This window comes from Alligator sinensis, unplaced genomic scaffold (assembly GCF_000455745.1).
Source record: "Alligator sinensis unplaced genomic scaffold, ASM45574v1 scaffold476_1, whole genome shotgun sequence".
In the NCBI taxonomy this organism is placed as follows: Eukaryota; Metazoa; Chordata; order Crocodylia; family Alligatoridae; genus Alligator; species Alligator sinensis.
In genome coordinates this window covers 685,501-704,739 of record NW_005842444.1, presented here as the reverse complement: position 1 = coordinate 704,739, position 19,239 = coordinate 685,501, and the positions used below count along the sequence as shown (strand labels likewise).

The window sequence follows — 19,239 nt, the reverse complement described above, 5'->3', positions numbered from 1 at the left end:
ACTGCTCAAGCCTCTTATATGGCTAACAGGCCAATCGCTAGCCGCCATGTGTGAATAATTTAGCACTAGCCAATCACGGGGAACAAATTTGCATACCGGTGGCGGGAACTCTTTTGCACCGTGCATTCCTCTTGCAACTCGAGCAATGCACTCTGCAAAAGAAGCTGCAGAAAAGGCGGGAAACTGGTCCCTGCACTGGAGCTTCCTCTTGCTACAGGAAACTCCCGTGCAATGCTCTGCAACTTAACGTGGATAATTCTGATGCCGAAGCGCACACACACAATCATGCCTTTTGGGTCATGACAGGAGTCAATAATGAGTCCAGAAGATCCTGAACTACATCTGCACTGACTAAAGGCTTGATAGAGCTATCCCCAAGATTGTTCCTACCTCTGGTAGGTGGGATATCCCGGTCCCTGTTCAGGAAAACAGAGGCAAAGAAACTGTTAAAAATATCAGCTTTCTTGTCTGGCGTGGCCACCAGATTACTGTTTGTGTCTTGCAGGGGCCCTACATTGCCTGGTGCCCTCTTCTTGCTCCCAATGTACTTGAAAAAGGACTTTTGATATGTATGCCTATGTAAAGGGGCTCTGTGCCCTCCATTTCCCATCTGTTGCATGCCAGGGTTTTTATGTATTCCTTGGCCTTGTTCTTCCTTGCTGTGCAGGAGCTTTGTGTACCCTTGCATGCTCAGCGCCTCTGTGTTGTTCCTTTTTCCTTCCCCCATTTCTCTTCTTTCAGTCTCTGAGAGAGAAGTCACTCAGATGCAAATCCTGTTAAAGTAAATTGGGAACTCAGACAGAGAAAGGGGTATTGTTATGCTGGAAAGTGTTAATGGGTGACATTTACAGGTTCTTTGATTTGTTGGCAAGTTACATAGGTAACTTGCTTGAATCTGACCTTCCTAATAGACGTTAGGGGCCCTATATGACCCCCATTAAAAAAAACAAACTCTGGTTTTCAAATTTTCCTCCAAACCACTAGAGTTGTGGTACTGAGTACCCATCTTATATCCAAACAAACAGAGAAATGTCTTTAAGTATGTGTAGGACCAGCCCAAGTTCGTCAGTTAAACCAGTCACAAAGAAAGCTTTCCAGAATGACTGGTGTTTTGACTGTTTGTGATTTCATTTCAAAGAAGATGCAGATATAATCTGATGCGATTTTTCTCTGAACCATAGTTCCCCAACGTTGGTTAGTTACTGTTTGGGAAATGAGTCAAACTCTTCATTCACTTTGCTGAGCTCTTTGATGTACATTGCTGAATTTGTGTTGCTAACAGCCTCTCAGACTTTTAGTATTTTTTAGATGAAAACATAGATGCAAGAAAGATAAATTCATGATCAGTTTCGGCTGGTAGTGCAATCTCGGTTTAAAACGCCGAGCTCTGTAATCGATTCACATTTTTAATTCTGCATCTTAGAGGTAGCTGGTTTGCGAAGATGTTTCAGGGAATTTTTCTGGAGACATACATGACATACCCATGTGTGCTTATGGATGTCTTGCCATTTACACATAGTTATTCATTTTCAGAAGCAAGATCCAGACACTTAAATGTATGGTGTTGATAACTTTAATGATTCCATTCCTCTTCCACTCCCTAAGAGCTCAGCAGAATGAAGTTATGTTTACTGTAGTCACTTTGAATTGAAAACTATTAGAAACCTAAAACAATGTGCTGCTTCTCAGGCACATATTTTATACATAAGGGAAATGTTGAGTCCATTTTAATATGTTACTTGAGCTGTGTTGTTCTTGGAGGAATACAAGTCCTTTCTTGGTTGAAGTTGAAACCAGCTCACCTTCAGTAGCTTGGCTTTTAAATGTTTCACTGTTCTCATCACTTCATTTAAAGGACCAGTCTAGCTTCAGTTCTGCATGCTGTATCGTACATGGAATTGTGGAACCCTTTAGCCAAATCTTATAAACAGTAACATTGCAGATAGTAATAACTGTACAATTCAAACCATTCCGATATCACATATCTGAAAATAACACACAAACTTCACACTTGTTCTGTCCTGCTGCATTTGTAGCAAGCCGATAGGATAGACATGTCCTAGAGACTGGATGGCATATAGGGTTTCATATAAGTACCATGGTGTATGTGTGATTCAAATGGAAAAATAATGCTTTCACAGCTTTGTTCTGTAAATGGACACACAGACTGAAATTTCAGAATGGACTGAATGAGGTGGTAGTGGCAACTTCACACACATTTGTACTTGGAGCACAAGGAGCAGCAAGGCATAGATAACTGTGAGGGAAGGAGTGTGAGAGAAAGGGTTATTGAGGCCAATATCTTTTAAGAATTTAGTTTTACATATAGATTCCATGTTCTTGAGTATAATACATATGGCCTATGTAAGTATAGGCCATATATTTTCCTTGTCTTGTGTAGTTTGCAACCTCCTTAAATGTACATTCAGCAAACTGATTAATTGGCTTATGGAATAATTTGGATATGGTTAAATTGCTTTTATTTCTGTTCTCTGCCACCATCTTCCCCAGTCCCCAATCATCAACCCCTGATAACTGATCATTACTGGATAATTTGTCAGTATTTGCATTCCCCTTGGAGCACTGAATTAACCTGAGTTTGCTGCTTTCCATATTTTAAGAACATACTATAGAAAATGAGAGAGCCTGACTGCATAGGTGTGGATGCTAAAGAGAGTGTTACATTACTTCTACCAACTAATTCTCTGTAATAATTGCATAAAATCACACACGAAACAGGCACTGTTCAAATTGATGTAGATGCCACCTGGTACTGTTGTCCAGTTATTTTATGCACCAGAAAAGTGTACACGTGTATTGAAAAGTACTGTACTTAAAAGATCTGCTTCATATGTCTTCTTGACCTGCTGCACACAAACAGGAAAGAATTGGTGGCTAATGTAGTAGTGGATGGCAACTGGGGCAGCGGTGACCATGAGATGATTTGAGTTCAGGATCCTGAAGAAAGAAAGGATGGAGAGCAGCAGAATAAGGACCCTGGACTTCAGAAAAGCAGACTTTGACTCGCTTCGGGAACTCACGGGCAGGATCCCCTGAGAAGCCAGACTAAGGGGAAGTGGAGTCCGGGGGAGCTGGCTGTACTTTAAGGAAGCCTTACTGAGAGTGCAGGAACAAACCATCCCGATGCACAGGAAGACTAGCAAGTATGGCAGAAGACCAGCTTTGCTTAGTAGGGAACTCTTCAGTAAACCAAATCATAAAAAAGAAGCTTATAAGAAGTGGAAACTTGGACAAGTAACTAGAGAGGAGTATAAAAGCATTGCTTGGGCATGCAGGGATGAAGTCAGGAAGGCCAGAGCCCAACTGGAGTTGCATTTAGCAAGGGAGGTGAAGGGTTTCTACAAGTATGTCAGTAGCAAAAGGAGGATCAGGGAAAGTGTGGGTCCCTTACTGAATGGGGGAGGCAACCTTGTGACAGAGGATGCAGAAAAGGCTGAAGTGCTTGATGGCTTTTTCACCTCAGTCTTCACAGGCAAGGTCAGCTCCCAGACTACTGCGCTGGACAGCACAGTTTGAGGAGGAAGTGAGCAGCCAACAGTGGTGAAAGAACAGGTTAGGGACTATTTAGAAAAGCTGTACATATACAAATCCACGGGGTTCGATGCGATGCACCCAAGGGTGCTGAGGGAGTTGGCTAATGAGTTTTCAGAGCCACTGGCCATGAACTTTGAAAACTCATGGTGGTCAGGAGAGGTCCTGGATGACTGGAAAAGGGCAAACATAGCACCCATATTTAAGAAAGGGAAAAAGGAGGATCCAGAGAACTACAGGCTAGTCAGCCTCACCTCAGTCCAGAGCCAGCCCGTCCTATCCTGTGAAACCTGTGGCTGCAGGGGGCCCACAGCCAAGGGGCCCCCTGCATCCGGCTGCTTGCTACCCCCACCCCTCTGACACAGTCTTCACATCCAGCTGCTTGCCATCCCCTGACCCCTTTGCTGCTGCCACCAGCTTCTTTGAGTCAGAAAGCCCCAAAATTATATCTTGGAGGGGGTCCCAAAAAATTGTGGGCCAGTTCCTGGAAAAATCATGGAGCAGATCATCAAGGAATCCATTTCTGAGCACTTGGAGAAGAAGGTGATTAGGAACAGTCAGCATGGATTCACCAGGGGCAAGTCATGTCTGACTAATCTGATTGCCATCCATGATGATGTGACTGGCTCTGTGGATGCGGGGAGACCGGTGGATGTGGTGTACCTTGATTTTAGCAAGGATTTTGATACGGTCTCCCACAACTTTCTCTCAGGCAAGCTAAGGAAGTACGGACTAGATGAATGGACTGTAAGGTGGATAGAAAACTGGCTATAGCATCGGTCTCAGCGTGTAATAATCAATGTCTGGTCGGCAGCCAATATCAAGTGGAGTGCCCCAGGGGTCAGTCCTAGGGCTGGTTTTGTTCAGTGTCTTCATCAATGAACTGGAAGGTGGCATAGAGCGCACCCTCAGCAAATTTATAGGTGATGTCAAGCTGGGGGGAACACTAGATACAAGGGTGGATTTGGTTTAAACTAAATCGATTTAAATCACTAGTCAGGAAGCCTTGATGTAATCATTGATTACTACAAAAAGTGCATTACTACTACAAAGTTCTGTGCTTATTCCTTTAACTTCTTGAAGCTTTTCACTTTTAGAGAAAAGTAAGGATTTGACTGTGTGTATACAAACTTGCAGAGAGACAGTATGGCTGAAGGGTGGGTAATTAGGTCTGTTATCTGCCATCTCCATATACTGCTGTTAACAAGGATATTATCTCTGGAGACACACTCTCCCTATGCCCGAAAAAGGGCGTTTATGTCTGAAAGCTTGCAAAGAACAATTTTTCCAACTATTTAGTTGGTCTAATAAATTATCACATCTACCCAAAGAACCTTGTCTGCTTATGGTCCCTGGAGACGCAAATTCACAGTTTGACAACTGAAACAAAGCATCACAAAAGCTTAATGCAGGGGTGGGCAAAATGCAGCCCGCAGGCTGGATGCGGCCCACCAGGCCGTTCTATCCAGCCCATGGGGCCCCTAAAAAATTTAGAAAGTTAATACTTACCTCACCCTGGCTGCCTGTCATGCGGCCCTCGATGTCTTGCCAAAACTTAGTAAGCGGCCCTCCACCCAAAGTAATTGCCCGCCCCTGGCTTAATGGGATCTTCCAGACAGAGCACTGAGTCCCATTGGGCAGAGTGGCTTTCTTTAATTTTTACTAATCTATAGAGGAGCCTCTGGGAACCCCATAAAATTGAGCCCCTAATATAGTCCATGGTCTGCTGTGACCTATTTCTAAAACTTCTAAGGTACATGAATGTATTGTTTTAAATAGCATATAATTAGAAGTTTTAATCCCTATTCTATGATAATATCTAAAAAAATATTGCAACAATTTTTTTTTAAATACACGATTTAAATTTTAAAAAATTCTGATTTTTATTTTAATTGTTTAAAAAAACAATGTTGATTTTTATCTACCCTGGTAGATGCACTGGAGGGTAGGGCTAGGATTCAGAGTGACCTAGACAAATAGGTGGATTGGGCCTAAAGGAATCTCCTGAGGTCCAACAAAGACAAGTGCAAAATTCTGCGCTTAGGACAGAACAATCCCATACACCAGTACAGGCTGGGGGCTGATGGGCTGGGCAGCAGCTCTGCAGAAAAGGACCTGGGGGTTACAGGGGACAATAAGCTGAATATAAGAAAACAGTGTGCCCTTGTTGCAAAGAAGGCTAACGGTATACTGGGCTGCATCGGTAGGAGTGTATCGGTAGGCCCGGCCCCAGCCTGAAGCGGCAGCCTGCCCTACTCCATGCAGATCCTGGGGTGCACATCCCCCATGCCTCCTCGGGTACATGTAGCACCAGAAGCTGCGCTGCCCAGATGAGCTGCTCGTGGCTCCGTCCCACGCCACACCCTGGCTGTGCAGGGTCTGCTCTAGCCCAATTCCCACTCCTTCCCTCACTGCTGAGTGCACGGTCCTCCCCACCTCTCCCTTGCTGGAGCCGTCGAGAGTCTGCAGCCGGGCTGCCTTGTGGCTTTTCCTCTATCCTGCGTTTGTGGGGGCTAAGCCCTGTTAGCCTCCCCTTCCACCACCTATGACTCTCCATCCTTGGAGGTTTTTAAGGCCCGGCTAGACAAAGCTTTGGCTGGGGGGATCTAGTTGGGGTTAGTCCTGCTTTGAGCAGGGGGTTGGACTAGATGACCTCCTAAGGTCCTGTCCAACCCTAATTTTCTATGGTTCTATGATATGTAAAATCCACCTTTTTAATATTGTCTAAGATCATTTTTTAATTTTCCTCAGAAGAAATTTTCCAACAATTTACTCCCCTCCCCCCCCCCCCCCCCCCCCTGTAAATAAATAAATATCAACCTTGGAAGAGAATTTTCAGTTAAAGTAGGGCACATTTAAAAACATTAGTTACCTTGGATATGAAAGTCCATACACTTTCAAAAGTTTGGTTTATTGTGGGTATAAATGCTTGGTTGAAGGTGTGTTATTTTAGATGGCAATTTGCTTTTAGCTTTAATTTTTTTCTAAACCAGTGTATTCTAGGGTTGTTTTTTCATGAATTGCATCTAGGAATGTGAACTATACTTGATCTGGCTGTGCCTTTACCTTGATACTCTACACTAAGCATGTCCTTTGTTCCCATTGCTCATAGGTAGTTTGACCTTTCAAATTGTATTTGATAATTGACTTGATTACATTTCCAGGGTGCAGCCACAACTGCTTCCAGCTTCCCTGTCTTCTCTTAATAGGACAGTTTAACATCCTTGGCTTATTGGTGTCATCAAAATAGTTATATTACACTAGAGGGAGTTTTGTAGAGAGGAGGAACATCTACATGAGATGTTCACTTCAGGGCTGACTTGTTAGCTCGCAGTAAAGCATCAGCAATCTACACATGCAGTGCTATTAGGTTGGAGTAAACTAATTAACCCTGATATAGGAGGGTACTGCCTGACACAAGTACTATCCTACGGCGGAGTTATTCTTTCCGCTACATTGCATGTGTAGACGCTGGCTGGCTGGGGCATGAGGGTGCTACGGTGCGGGGCTGCCTGCTGGCTAGCTCTGCACAGTAGCACCCTCATGCCCCAGCCAGCCCCTCCATAACACACTGAACCAGGTCAGAGCAGCCCCAGGCTGGCAAACTGATCCCTGGGTCTCCCTGCCAGGTGGGGCTGCTCTGCCCTGCTGCAGTCCCAAGTACATGTGTAAATGCTGCCCCTGAGAGCAATAAACTCCAGCGTGAACTGTCATAAAGAACTGTGCGCCCTGTCACAACCCTCACAAGGTTGCAGTCTCAGATGAGAGTGTTTACATGGGTGTTTGAGGGTATATCCTATTCAGTCCAACTTTATTTTGGACTGATTAAAAATTGGTTGGAAAATGGAATTTGAAAAAAATTCTGGTAGGATTATTTCATTTAAATAATAACATAAATGTAACATTAAACTTTTAATATCTCCCCCCCCCACCTCCCCTCCCATATTTCACTAGATGTCCCTTGTAGATTTGGGAAAGAAGCTTTTAGAAGCTGCACGAGCAGGTCAAGATGATGAAGTTCGCATTTTGATGGCCAATGGAGCACCTTTCACCACAGACTGGGTAATGGATATTTTAATTTGTTTGTGTCACTTGCTGTTTGTTGTTTCACCCTGTTTTTCCTTTTTTTTTTCTTCTGGAGACTAGCTACATTTTTTATAACCTCTAAAATTTATATAAACCTATTCTTAAGGTTTCCTGAATTGGAATCTGCAGTTTAATTTTTTTTTCCCCAGTATCCAGCATCAAATTGAAACTTACTATTTGTTCATATTATCTGACCTTGAAATAATAGCCATGAGGACAGCAACTGGTAGTAACAAATTGTGAATGGGTTACTATTAATGGCAGCCTAGACAAACTATGGAAAGGTTAATGGTAAAATATTTGCTCTCCATCCACAAGTCACTAATTAACCTCTTAATCATACGGTTATAGTTTAGTTTAGGAAGAGAGTCCAGTTGATTGAATGTTATTCTAGCTATCAATGATTAGCAAAGACAGGGTAAATGACACAACAGCTAATATGGCAGTTGGTGGAATTAGAGCATATATGAGGCTTTGAAGAGGCAAGTCACAACAGTGGGATCTTCTCTAAGTGACGAGTTAGTGAAAATCTCAGTTTGGAATGTTTTCTTTGTATATTCATTTATAAACATCCTGCTTCTTTCCAGAGGGCTAAATGGGAAAAGGTTTAGAAGTGGTGGACAGGTGCATGGGTTCTGTGTCTTCAGGATAAAAATCAAGAAGAGAGGGGAAAGAAGTGACTGCTTCATACTGTCTTCTTTTAAGTGTCCACCCTTTGCATTGCCTTACAGTTGGGAACATCTCCACTTCATTTAGCAGCGCAGTATGGACACTATTCAACAACAGAAGTGTTACTTCGAGCAGGTGTGAGTCGTGATGCCAGAACCAAAGTGGACAGAACTCCATTACATATGGCAGCGTCTGAAGGCCATGCCAGCATAGTAGAAGTCTTACTTAAGGTAGAAAATTCTTACATTACGTGCTGTTTGGAACTGAGCCTGAGTTTGGATTTATAATTAAATAGGTTTGCTTTAAATTTCTAGTGTGTTACCAAAACGATTTTTTTAAATAAACAACATGAATATTTCACAGTACATATCAAGGGTGTGTTCTTTTCCAGGTCAGCTGTACATTTTATTTTTAATTTCTTAACTGAAGTCAACGTGTCTTAAAGTTAGGTTATTGGGATTCAGAAGTAAGACTTTTTCAAAATGCAGTATTATATTAATAACTACATTTTAGTGCTTAAACATAGGTGATCCTAAGAATTTTTTAATGCTTTGTGATAATGGAACAGTAATTATAAGATAACCAGAAATCACGGGCTGTGACCAAGTGAAAAGGAATACTTTCATTATTTTGGGCATCATTCCATTTACAGCTTTAAACAATTCAAAGAACCCATTATTATTTGATATTGTATAATGTTTTTTGTTTGTAGCATGGGGCTGACGTTAATGCAAAGGACATGCTAAAGATGACTGCACTTCACTGGGCTACTGAACACAATCATCAAGAGGTGGTGGAACTCTTAATAAAATATGGAGCAGATGTCCATGTTCAAAGTAAATTTTGCAAAACTGCATTAGATATTGCAATAGACAATGGAAATGAAGATTTAGCAGAAATATTACAGGTAACTTGTGATTCATAATGCAGTTGAAATTTACAAAGGATGTTTGTTTATACAGCTAATGAGTTAAACTATAAATATAATAGTGCAAGGTTGTATAGTGATTTAAACTGATGGTACTCCCCTTCCCCCCCCAGTTCATGGTATAGAAGTGATCTCTTATTAATTCATATAATCTGTCTAAAAATTGCATAAGAAGTATGTTTAGCCCTGTTAATCCATGGGATGTGGGCCTTCAGTCTTTTTTACCTTGAATATGCTGACATGAAGAATTAACTGGGATCTTTGCAGTTAAGATATGGTCTCTAAACTCAAATCTATCATAAAATGTAGCAGTGTGTTCTGCCAGCTGTGTCATCTTGGGGGAGGTGGGTTACATGAGTTGGAGTGGGGTTTTGAGGCGACAGAAGACCTTTTTCTCAGGAACTAAACCAGGGATGGGCAATTATTTTGGCTGGAGGGCAGCTTAACAAGTTTGGGTGAGATGTTGAGGTCTGCAAGGGTAGCCCCACACCCTGGCTGCCATCTTGGGACCGGACGTTCTGCCCCTAAATGCTGACCTTTGCCACCATAAGTCCCTCCCCTTGCCCTGAAAGTACTCCTTTTGCAGGGGGGAGGGGGGTTGCCATCTTGAAACTGGGGGGAAAAAAACATATACTAAAAAATTAAATATCTATAACTTATTTTAATTTTATTTAAAAAAAATATTTTGTCCTGATACACTGTGCCAACACACATGAATCTAGAGGTGATTGCCTAGTAGCTCAAAATACACTCTTACTCTTGTATATTGTGGAGGGTAAGGGGTGCATGGCGGGGTGTGGGTATGGTGTGTGGTGTATGTGGTTGGGGTGTGGGGGTGGGAATGTGTGGGTATGGTGGGGGGAGTGTGCGGAGGTGGCAGTCCTTGGAGTCCCCAGAGTGTGCGAGCCCCTGGAGCTGCATGTGGTGGCATTGAGTGGGGCCAGCCCTGCCCAGCCCCATAGCATGCATCACCCCATGCTCCCACCCTAGTCCGTAGCCACAGGTGGCGGCAGCAGCATGTGGGGCCAGCTCCACCCAGCCCAATAGCGCTCCCGCCTAAGTCCCCAGCTGCACATGGTGGCAACATGCGGGGCCAGTCCCAACCAGCCCCACAGCGCACAGCTCCTGCAGCGTGTGGGGCCAGCCCAGCCTGACCCCATAGCATACGGCTTCCTGCACTTCCACCCCATTTCCCCCAGCAGGAGTCCCTGGCCCCAGCCCAGTGAGGCCCTTACCTGCATTTCCAGGGAGTTCTGGAAACAGCCATGGGGTAAGCAGGCAAAAGACTCTGCCAGCCAGAAGCTTCTTGTCTCTAGTGTCCCCTGGCTCGGGGCTGGGGGTGGAACTGGGCAGGCTGGGGTGGGGGGCGGTTGCTTAACAACCGGAGCCACACCTTCTGCATGGAGGCACTGGCTTGCAGAGGGGCAGCGAGGGCCAAGGCTTACAGAGGGGCCTAGTGGGCCAGATGGAATTACCTGGCAGGCAAATCTAGCCCATGGGCTGTATTTTGCCTGCCCTTAGACTAGATGCTAACTCAACTTTCCCTAACAAGGATTGGATTGATAGGAAGGCCCAACCCTTGGAATAGGTTTTCTAGTTTACAAGTATATAACTTGCATGGGTCTTCAGATCAGTTTAGGATAGGGGTGTACCAGTAAAGACGTTCTTGGCTGATACCGATAGCTGGTTAATAACCAGCTATATTGGCCAATGCTGACAGCTTGGAGAGCAGTCTCCTGCTGGTAAGTCTGTTGGGGGGAAGGGTCATGGGGGAGGGAAGGGTCATGGGGTGTGCAGATTGAGGCCCCCACAGTGAGAGAGTGGGACAGGGCCTGGGGGTGCTGCCCAGCCGTGGTGGTGAATGCGACCTTGGGGCCGGAAGCAGGATGGAGCTGTGGGTGACTCGTCCAGGAAGCATGGGGAGGTGGGGCAGCTCCCTGCCACTGTGCACAGCCTGAGGGAAGCATGGGGGCATGTGGCCCCCAGATTTGTGTATGGGGTAAGTGTGGGCTTCCTGCTGTGGGCTCGGGGCCAGGGGCAGTGCCATCTTCTTCCTGGTGAGGGACTGGGCCACAGTGGGCAAGAGTGGGGCAGGCTTAGCTGGGTGGGATGGGTGATGGCACTGGAAGGGGTAGCTGTGGGGGAGGGCTACTGGGAATTTTGGGGTGACTATAATCCCCCCAGTGCTGCTCCTGCTCAGAGCACTCCACTCTGCTGGCTTTCTCTTGGGAGTTCCTGTGCCCTGAGCATGGGCAGTGCTGGAGGGGAGGCTTGGGGGGCTATAGCCACCTCAAAATTCCCCATAGCCACCTCTACCAGCATCACCACTGCCTCCCACCCCACACAGCTGAGCCTCCCCACTCCAAGCCCTGCCCCAGCCCAGCCCCCTCACCAGGAAGGGGCTGGCACTGGCCCTGAGCCCTCAGCAGGCAGCCTGCCTCCACGCCGCACGCAAATCTGGGGTGGCGCATGCCCCCCATGCCTCCCCCAGGGGGGGGGGGAGCCACTCTCCCTGCCCTGCTCCACGCCCCTTGGACAAGCCGCCTGTGACTCCATTCTGCTCCCTGCTGTGGGGTCCCATTCACTGCCCTGCCTGAACAGCACCTGCCCCGGCCCCTGCCTCCCTCACCATGAGGGCCTTGGTCTGCGCCCCTCATGCCTCTTCCTCCCCCACCCCCCAGATTTAACTGGCAGGACACTGCTCTCCAAGCTGCCAGGCTGCATTCTTGGCCATGTGCATGCTACGGCTGCGATCATGCACACAACATTTATCAGTGACATATTAACAGCCAAAAAAAGTTGATTGCAGATGATGTTAATTTTCCTATTATCAGTGCTGATCCGCTATGTGACCGATATATTATTGCACCTCTTGTTTAGGATCTGAGATTAGAACTGTGTGGCCTGGAATAAGGGAGAGTGCCAGTTATTCAAGACCCCAAATCCTAGGTAGCTGGTCCTGCTAACAGTCTACTGTTGCTTTTGCTCTTTCATTAAAAAACATTCTTCATTTTTTGTAATCACTTCTTTCTGAAGAGCACAGCCAGGGGCAGGGGTGTTGCTTACTCCTTTAGCATACTTTAGTGTTCTGCTTTCCTCCTCTCCCCTCCCCTTATGGAGAGAGTGGGGCAAGCAGCTTACTGATATGAATGTTTTCATGTGCACTCAGCCATCCTTATTGGGATAGCCTTCCAGCTATGGAAGACTCTGGGGCTGGAGAACAGGAGTCTGTGCATGCCTCCTTCCTTTCAGTCTTCTGGTACAGACAGGGGATTGCATGTCTGCCCATGGCCTGAAGTGCTTCAAACTGGAGCAGAATTTGAAGCAGATCAAATATTCATCTGTCCACGGCCCAAGATTATTTACATATTTTGGTGCGGGTTCTCAGTCCTTTCCCTTTTACAATCTACCTTCAGTAGCTCCTAGACCAGTAGTTCCCAACCTTTTCAGGGTCATGGCACCCCGCCATCACTTTTTTGAATGCAGCAGCACACCTGGCTGAGAACTACTGTTGATGCTTCCTCAGCATACCTTAGTGCTTCTCAGCCATGTTCCTGCTCCTGTGAGAGCTGTGCAACTACGCTGTGCTGCAAAGCCTGCCCAAAAAAGGCCACACCACATGCATGCACTTGTATTGCTCTAGGCTCTGATCAGCCTAAAACAGGTAGGAGTTACCCTATGCTATGCAGCTCTTTGTGGTCTTGCACCCCCAACACTCCTGCTGGAAATGGAAGCATATGGGACAGATCCTCCCGTGCTTGTGTATCATGGGGATGACAACCAAGTGGCTATAGTATCATGGAAGACTTCTGCCTTTATTTTGGGGGCTGGCTTCTTCAGCCCCTGGCTTGATAGCCTCTATTCCAAGTATGGCATGGAAGCATTTCTCTTTAGCCATGATATCACTGAATGCACTGATGCTGATCTAGAGGGAGGCAGTGATCCTGCTATGCTCATTAGAGCAGCCAGTAGCACTGACAAGGGTCATACCATTGACAGAAAGACTTAAAGGAACCACAATCATTGCTCTAGTTTACTTCCATATTGTTGATAGCACTAAGGCCCCGATATTTCTGCATCCAGGCTTCCTAACAATTTTCCCCATGGCCATTGGGAGTGCCATTAGATATATTGAGTTCATTCTCTTGGGCTTCTTCAGTGTCTGAGGATGGCCAGAGCTCAGAGTATACACACAAGTGCTCTTCTAGAGAATCCATTGCCATATGATGTCTGGAGAATCACCTTGGAGCAAATACTAGGATACCAGGCACTGATTTTGTGAGGTTTTTAAGGAACCCTATGCCACAGTGGCTGTATTGGTCATGGACCTCATGAAAGGAAAGCTGAGTCCTTTCTTCCATCATACATTTTCCAGCTGCCTTACACAAAATAATGATTGTACAAAGGCAGCTGACTACAACATCTAACCTGACCATGGATAAGAAGACATTTTAAAGGGGTTATTGAGACATCAAGACCAATTCATGTGATTTCAGAATTAATTGCAGGACCATCTGGGAACTGCCTTGCTCATTTCAGGTACCAGTATTTCCATATTAGATAATCTTGACTGGTTATACCAGTCAGATAAACTTAGTCAATCTTCAGGGGTCTTTCATGTGAGGTCCTGTTATTAGAAGAGGTTCTTCCCATGAAAGTAATGGAAGAGGTTCCTCATCAGAAGTGGTGAGAGGTTCTACAGCTGCTATCCTAATTCTGAAGAAGGTCCATGTTGAACATGAAGAAAATCAGTTCCTTAGTTCAGAAGCTGAAGTTCAAGATAGTGTTGATGAATGACCCTTCTCTTGATTTACAAGATTCATTCTTCAATTTATCTTTAATCCCTTTTCACAGAGGTAATCCCTTCTCGCTGAAGTTTGCACTAAGCCAGAATTTCTATTAAAACAAAATTTTACCCTCTGGTCTGTAACTTCAAGGGTATTCACAGAAGTGTTGCTCTGGAGATGGGCTGCTACTGTTGCAAGCAATGTATGGAAACCTTCCTTCAATAACTGACATGTGAAAATGAGACTTTTTTTGTATAGGCGTTTGAAACATTTGACACATCCTCTATCTGTTTCAAGACTTGGGTTTGAAGGTAAACAACCAGAAATAGAATCTCATAAAAACTTGCATTCACTGGGGTCACCTTGGACTCTGGATCAGATATAGCATATCTTTCTCAAACAGGTTTAAGAAAGCCTGATTTCACTACTGGAGGGTACTCTGACCATACCAACTTCTGCAGCCTTGTGCATCTAAGTGATACCACATGCCAAGAGTACATTTTGACGCATGGCGGGCTGTTGAAGATTCGTTTGTTCAACAGGCAAACAGCTGCTGGATATTCTTGTGATGATTTTTCTGTTAGCTTTGTCTTCCTTGAAGTGTTGAAAGGACCTTGAGAATATCCATAGGAGAGTTCTTTTCACCTCCCTCCCTTACTTTTGAGATGACTGTGACATTGCTGGAATGCACAGTAGACATGGATGTTCTTCAGCTTAAGTCCTGTGGCCCAAAAAGGGAAAGACCTGCTTATCAAAATTCCAGAGTCTCGAACAGTCTGAAAGGCCTAGCAATCTTTTTTGCAGCACATCCTGGTATTGTCTGTAGCAGTGATTCTCAGCCAGGGTGCTTTGGCACTGTTAGATGTACAAACACTTGCACATGATTCACAAGATTAAGCCTAGAGATTTCAGTTAGGAATCCATAGATTCAAAAACATTCTGAACCTGCCATGGTCTTTTTGAGTTTTTTTTTTTTGCAACAGAATAATTCCTCTGTTATCTTTCACTTGTTTTTTGATTGTAGAAACATAAGAAGAGGTGCCATTTTCTGAGGGGTGCCTTGAGTCTAATGAGGTTGAGAGCCACCAACCTATAGCAAGTTTGACAAACAAGCATCACAGATATATTTTACATCAGCAAACAACGTTTTAATCTTCACTCCCACTCACCAGTGCCAGGCAGTGATTGCACTCTCAGACAGTTGCAACACACACTGTTCTGGTGCATCAGATCTGCCTTTCTACAATACTATTCTCTATTAATCAGAGTAGCTGGGTGAGCAGACTTAGCCGGCATCTCTCTTCTAGTCACAATCGCATGATTCTAGGGTGGACTAACCTGTTCACAGCTTAAACCAATGAGAAGCATCAGGTCTTCTTTTCCACAAAAATCTTGAATCAAGGGGGCTTTCTTATTCTCATGGAGGGGGGATGGGAATTGTACCACCAACCATCTAATTTCCAGAGTTCTTTGCAAAGCCAGGCAAGACATGGCCAGCTTGATCTTGGTAGCCTGATGTGGCTGAAACAGTTCTGCTTCCACAATATTTTACATCTCATATTTAGCCAACCAGAATCCTTATCTTTTCTCCTGGAACTTTTATTTCAGGATGGAAGGGAAATCCTCCCTGGGGCTTAGATTCTGGCTCCTGAGTGAGGAGTGGGGACTGTTGTGCCCCCTTTGAAACATCTTGGCCAGTAGCAGGAAGATCTTGGTAAGGCAGGCTTACCAGGCAAAATGAACAAGATTCTTTTCTTTGCATGCTATATGATGCACTAATATTCTGAAAATGTCTGACAAAGATATTCATACCAATATTAAATTTGATCCTATTGTGGGAACTGATCCAATCTAATTTTTGCAGCTTTCATGGGGCTATTTTCTGAGCTAATGGCAGTGTTCTTTGCTGCCCATGTTGGTGAGGATGGCTTGCTTGATTACTTTTGCCTCAACTAGAAGAGTGAGGGGGCTCTAAGTCCTTGGAGTGGGATCTCTTCCATAGTTGTTCATCTTGATCATGGTCTCACATTCCTCAACTTCCTACTGAAGGAGATCCCACCTTAAACAAAAAAACACCTCCCAGTACGCATTATACCCTCAGGACAAGCATATCACTCCCTGTCTTGGACAGATGTCTTGGCTGACTACCATCAAATTACAGTGCTGTTTGGGTCATCTCAGCTTTTGGTGGCCATAGCAGAGAGGATTAAGGACTTGGGGATCTTCGCCCAGAATTTTCCAAATAGTGTTTTTTTGTGAGGACAGTTGCACAGTAGCTAATGTGAATCCTCAAGGAGTCCACCAGAGCTCAAGTAACATCTACAGAGTTGCTGAAAAATACATTCATCCTAGAAATCTGTGAAGTGGCCATTTGGAGTCCTGTTCATATATTCATGAGACATACAGTTTCTCAAGCCTCAAGATCAGTAAAGTAATTCTTCACTTGCTAGTCCCTTGACTCTGCAACTCTACCTCCATCCAAGTGTCTTAGTTCCTACTTTGGAGTCACATACAGAAGAATGTTTAGATGGATGATCACTCAAAGGAGAACATAACATAAGTAACTGCTTGGAACTGGAGTTCTTTGAGAGATGTTCTCCTTACGCACATTTTGCAACCTGCCCTCAAATGTTCTATTTCTCAGAACCTAGCACACCTAGGGTTCTGGAATTGAGAAAAAACTGAAGCAGAGTAAATGCATTCTGCTTTTTCTGACCTTGGTGCCAAATATGAACAGTAGCAACAAGCATGTGTGTACTATTGTATTTTCTTGCATAGAGTCCACCCTTGAATAAGATATGCATCTTGTTTTTGAAAGACAGAATGAAGAAAAAAATATTTTCTGGCTTCTGTAGCAGGAGCCTCTGTTATGGGGAAAGTGTTCACAGCTAGTAGCTACAGAACCACACTGCTGCATTACTTTCAATCCCCCTTATCCCTCTGCCTGCAGAGGCAGAAACTGTTATTACCATATTCCTCACTTATGGTACACACTACAACTTCCAGTGGCTAAATGTTGGAAAAAAGATGCATATTATATGCAAAAGAATGTGAAATATAGGAACTGCTAGCGGGAAGAGTTTCAGAATTCAAGCAAAAGTAGCATTTATACTTGCAGTGGAAAGTACATATGGGGTATGTCTTAAAGAACTCTAATTCCTATATGGTTAGTACCTTTTCTTTATCTGCAGACTGAATAGTATTTTTACCTTTGCCTCCTAGATTGCAATGCAGAACCAAATCAATACAAATCCAGAGAGTCCAGACACTGTGACAATACATGCAGCAACCCCACAGTTTATCATTGGACCTGGAGGGGTGGTAAACCTAACAGGTCTGGTATCTTCTGCAAATATATCAAATGCAATGGGCATTTAGATGCATATAGGAATAGTTATTGGGATTGTATATTTAATTGATTTTCACCATTTTATGAAAAAGCTAGGGAGAAAAATGGTAAGAGTACAGTAGTTGTCTTTTTCCTCTTCAGGGTTTTTTTTAATATAAATATCCAGATGCAGAATAATAATCTACATTGTGATAATTTCTCAGTCTGCATTTGCCTAACAAACATGCCCTCAGAATAGCACTTTAATTTATAACAAGAACAATATATTCCAGTGTATTAAAGTTTTCACTATAATAAGTAAGAATTTTAAAAAGGGACTACATAGTCTTTTTGTGCAGGTTTGTAAATTAACTTTATCTTTTCTCCTTTTAGATGAAACAGGAGTATCTGCCGTACAGTTTGGAAATTCCTCCACTTCTGTATTAGCTACATTAGCAGCTTTAGCAGAAGCATCAGCACCACTGTCCAACTCTTCAGAAACACCAGGTTAGAAAGCAAAGTTACTTATTTTGCCTGAATAAATTAATTAAAGTACACTAGACTAGGACTTTGCAGTATGAAAATAGATTTAAATTCAGTTTTTTTAAAACTGAAAAGAAAATTTCCCTTGCACCCAGTGAACTAGCATGGAGGGACTTGCATAGTAAATTAGTTTAGAATAAGATGTAGGTACAATTAGTGTTGTAGAATCTAATGCAAGCAGCATTTATTTGGCTGAGAAGTTAACATTGTTCATGAATGGGTCGGGCCATAAATTAGTTGATGTCCTTTTGGTATTACTTGAAAGGAACTATATAACATTTAAACAAAATATTTAATTTTTAAACAGTAAAGTTCTGACTTTTTTTTTAAATAGGAAAAATGGCCAATCAGTATCTGTTTAAATGATTTAGACACACCATAGTATAAAGGCTAGAAAATACTCCTAATGCCTTAGATGAAATGATTAACTTGCAACTCAGGTGCTGACCAGAAGACACATGAGTGCTCCACTCTACACATCAAATCACTCCGGTTGGAGACATAGAGATGTAGTATGGGCAAGAATGCCCAGCTGTATATTCATGCTTTAAGGAATCTTGTAGGCAGGACAGGACTGGAAAATCCATTTCTGGGTAGGCATTGCCGCTTCACTTCATAGGAGCTGTATACATCTCCCGCTAGTGTGTGCAGTCAGCTATAGCATTTTTTCACAGTATGTCCATAAGAAAAGAAATTTACAGTGTAGTTTTGGGGACTGCCAAAGTAGGGGAGGGAACCACTGATCCCACATATGTTGAGCACCCAACAACCCGCATCTCTTATTCCTTTCCTCCTGCTTTTAAAAAGGGCGTAGTCAGCTGTTCCTTTGTTTGGAGAGCTCTTCAATTAGTCTTCCAGATCTAACAGGGAGTGGTTGCCATAGGTGTGTTTCCCAATCATGTTTAGAGAATTTGCTATGTGCTTTCCTGCTCTTTTTGTTTCTGTCTGTTTTGATGCACCAGCTCAGGCAAGAATGAACAGTTGTACTTCTGGTGACATCAACATGAGTAGCAGGGCTCATTAGACCTAGTAAATGTGATGACAAAACAGTTCCCTTGGGCATTCCAACCCGATCCACAAAAGTTTATCTGGCATTTGGAAGGAAGCAATTAAGGACAAAATTATGTCATGGTAATCATTACTATTATGACTTCCAAATAGGTCAGAGGATCCTCCCTCATTAGGCTAAAAATGTAAATATAGTGTACAGAAAGAACAGAACTTTCAATCATACAAATAACAGAAAATGGCACAGCAGTCCTTCTGTCCCAAGCCATTTTTTGCAACAGAAAAGCTGTGGCAGAGATTTGTTTACTTTATGTACAGTAAAACATATATAGAGAAGT

At 43.7% G+C, this 19,239-nt stretch overlaps 1 protein-coding gene across 11 annotated transcripts in view; it reads left to right on the top strand.

Moving 5' to 3' along the window:
- The window catches only part of GABPB1 (GA binding protein transcription factor subunit beta 1), a 56,714-nt gene that overhangs the window by 11,667 nt on the left and 25,808 nt on the right, over positions 1 to 19,239 (top strand). For all 11 annotated transcript variants that reach the window (XR_003095669.1, XR_003095668.1, XM_014523096.2 and 8 more), the window contains 5 exons: positions 7,507 to 7,614; positions 8,370 to 8,537; positions 9,020 to 9,214; positions 17,245 to 17,356; positions 17,744 to 17,857. Coding sequence is in view for 9 of the 11 variants with exons in the window: in XM_014523096.2 (XP_014378582.2) it covers positions 7,507 to 7,614; positions 8,370 to 8,537; positions 9,020 to 9,214; positions 17,245 to 17,356; positions 17,744 to 17,857 (697 nt within the window). In the remaining 2 variants the exon portion in view is untranslated. The remainder of the gene's footprint in view (positions 1 to 7,506; positions 7,615 to 8,369; positions 8,538 to 9,019; positions 9,215 to 17,244; positions 17,357 to 17,743; positions 17,858 to 19,239) is intronic.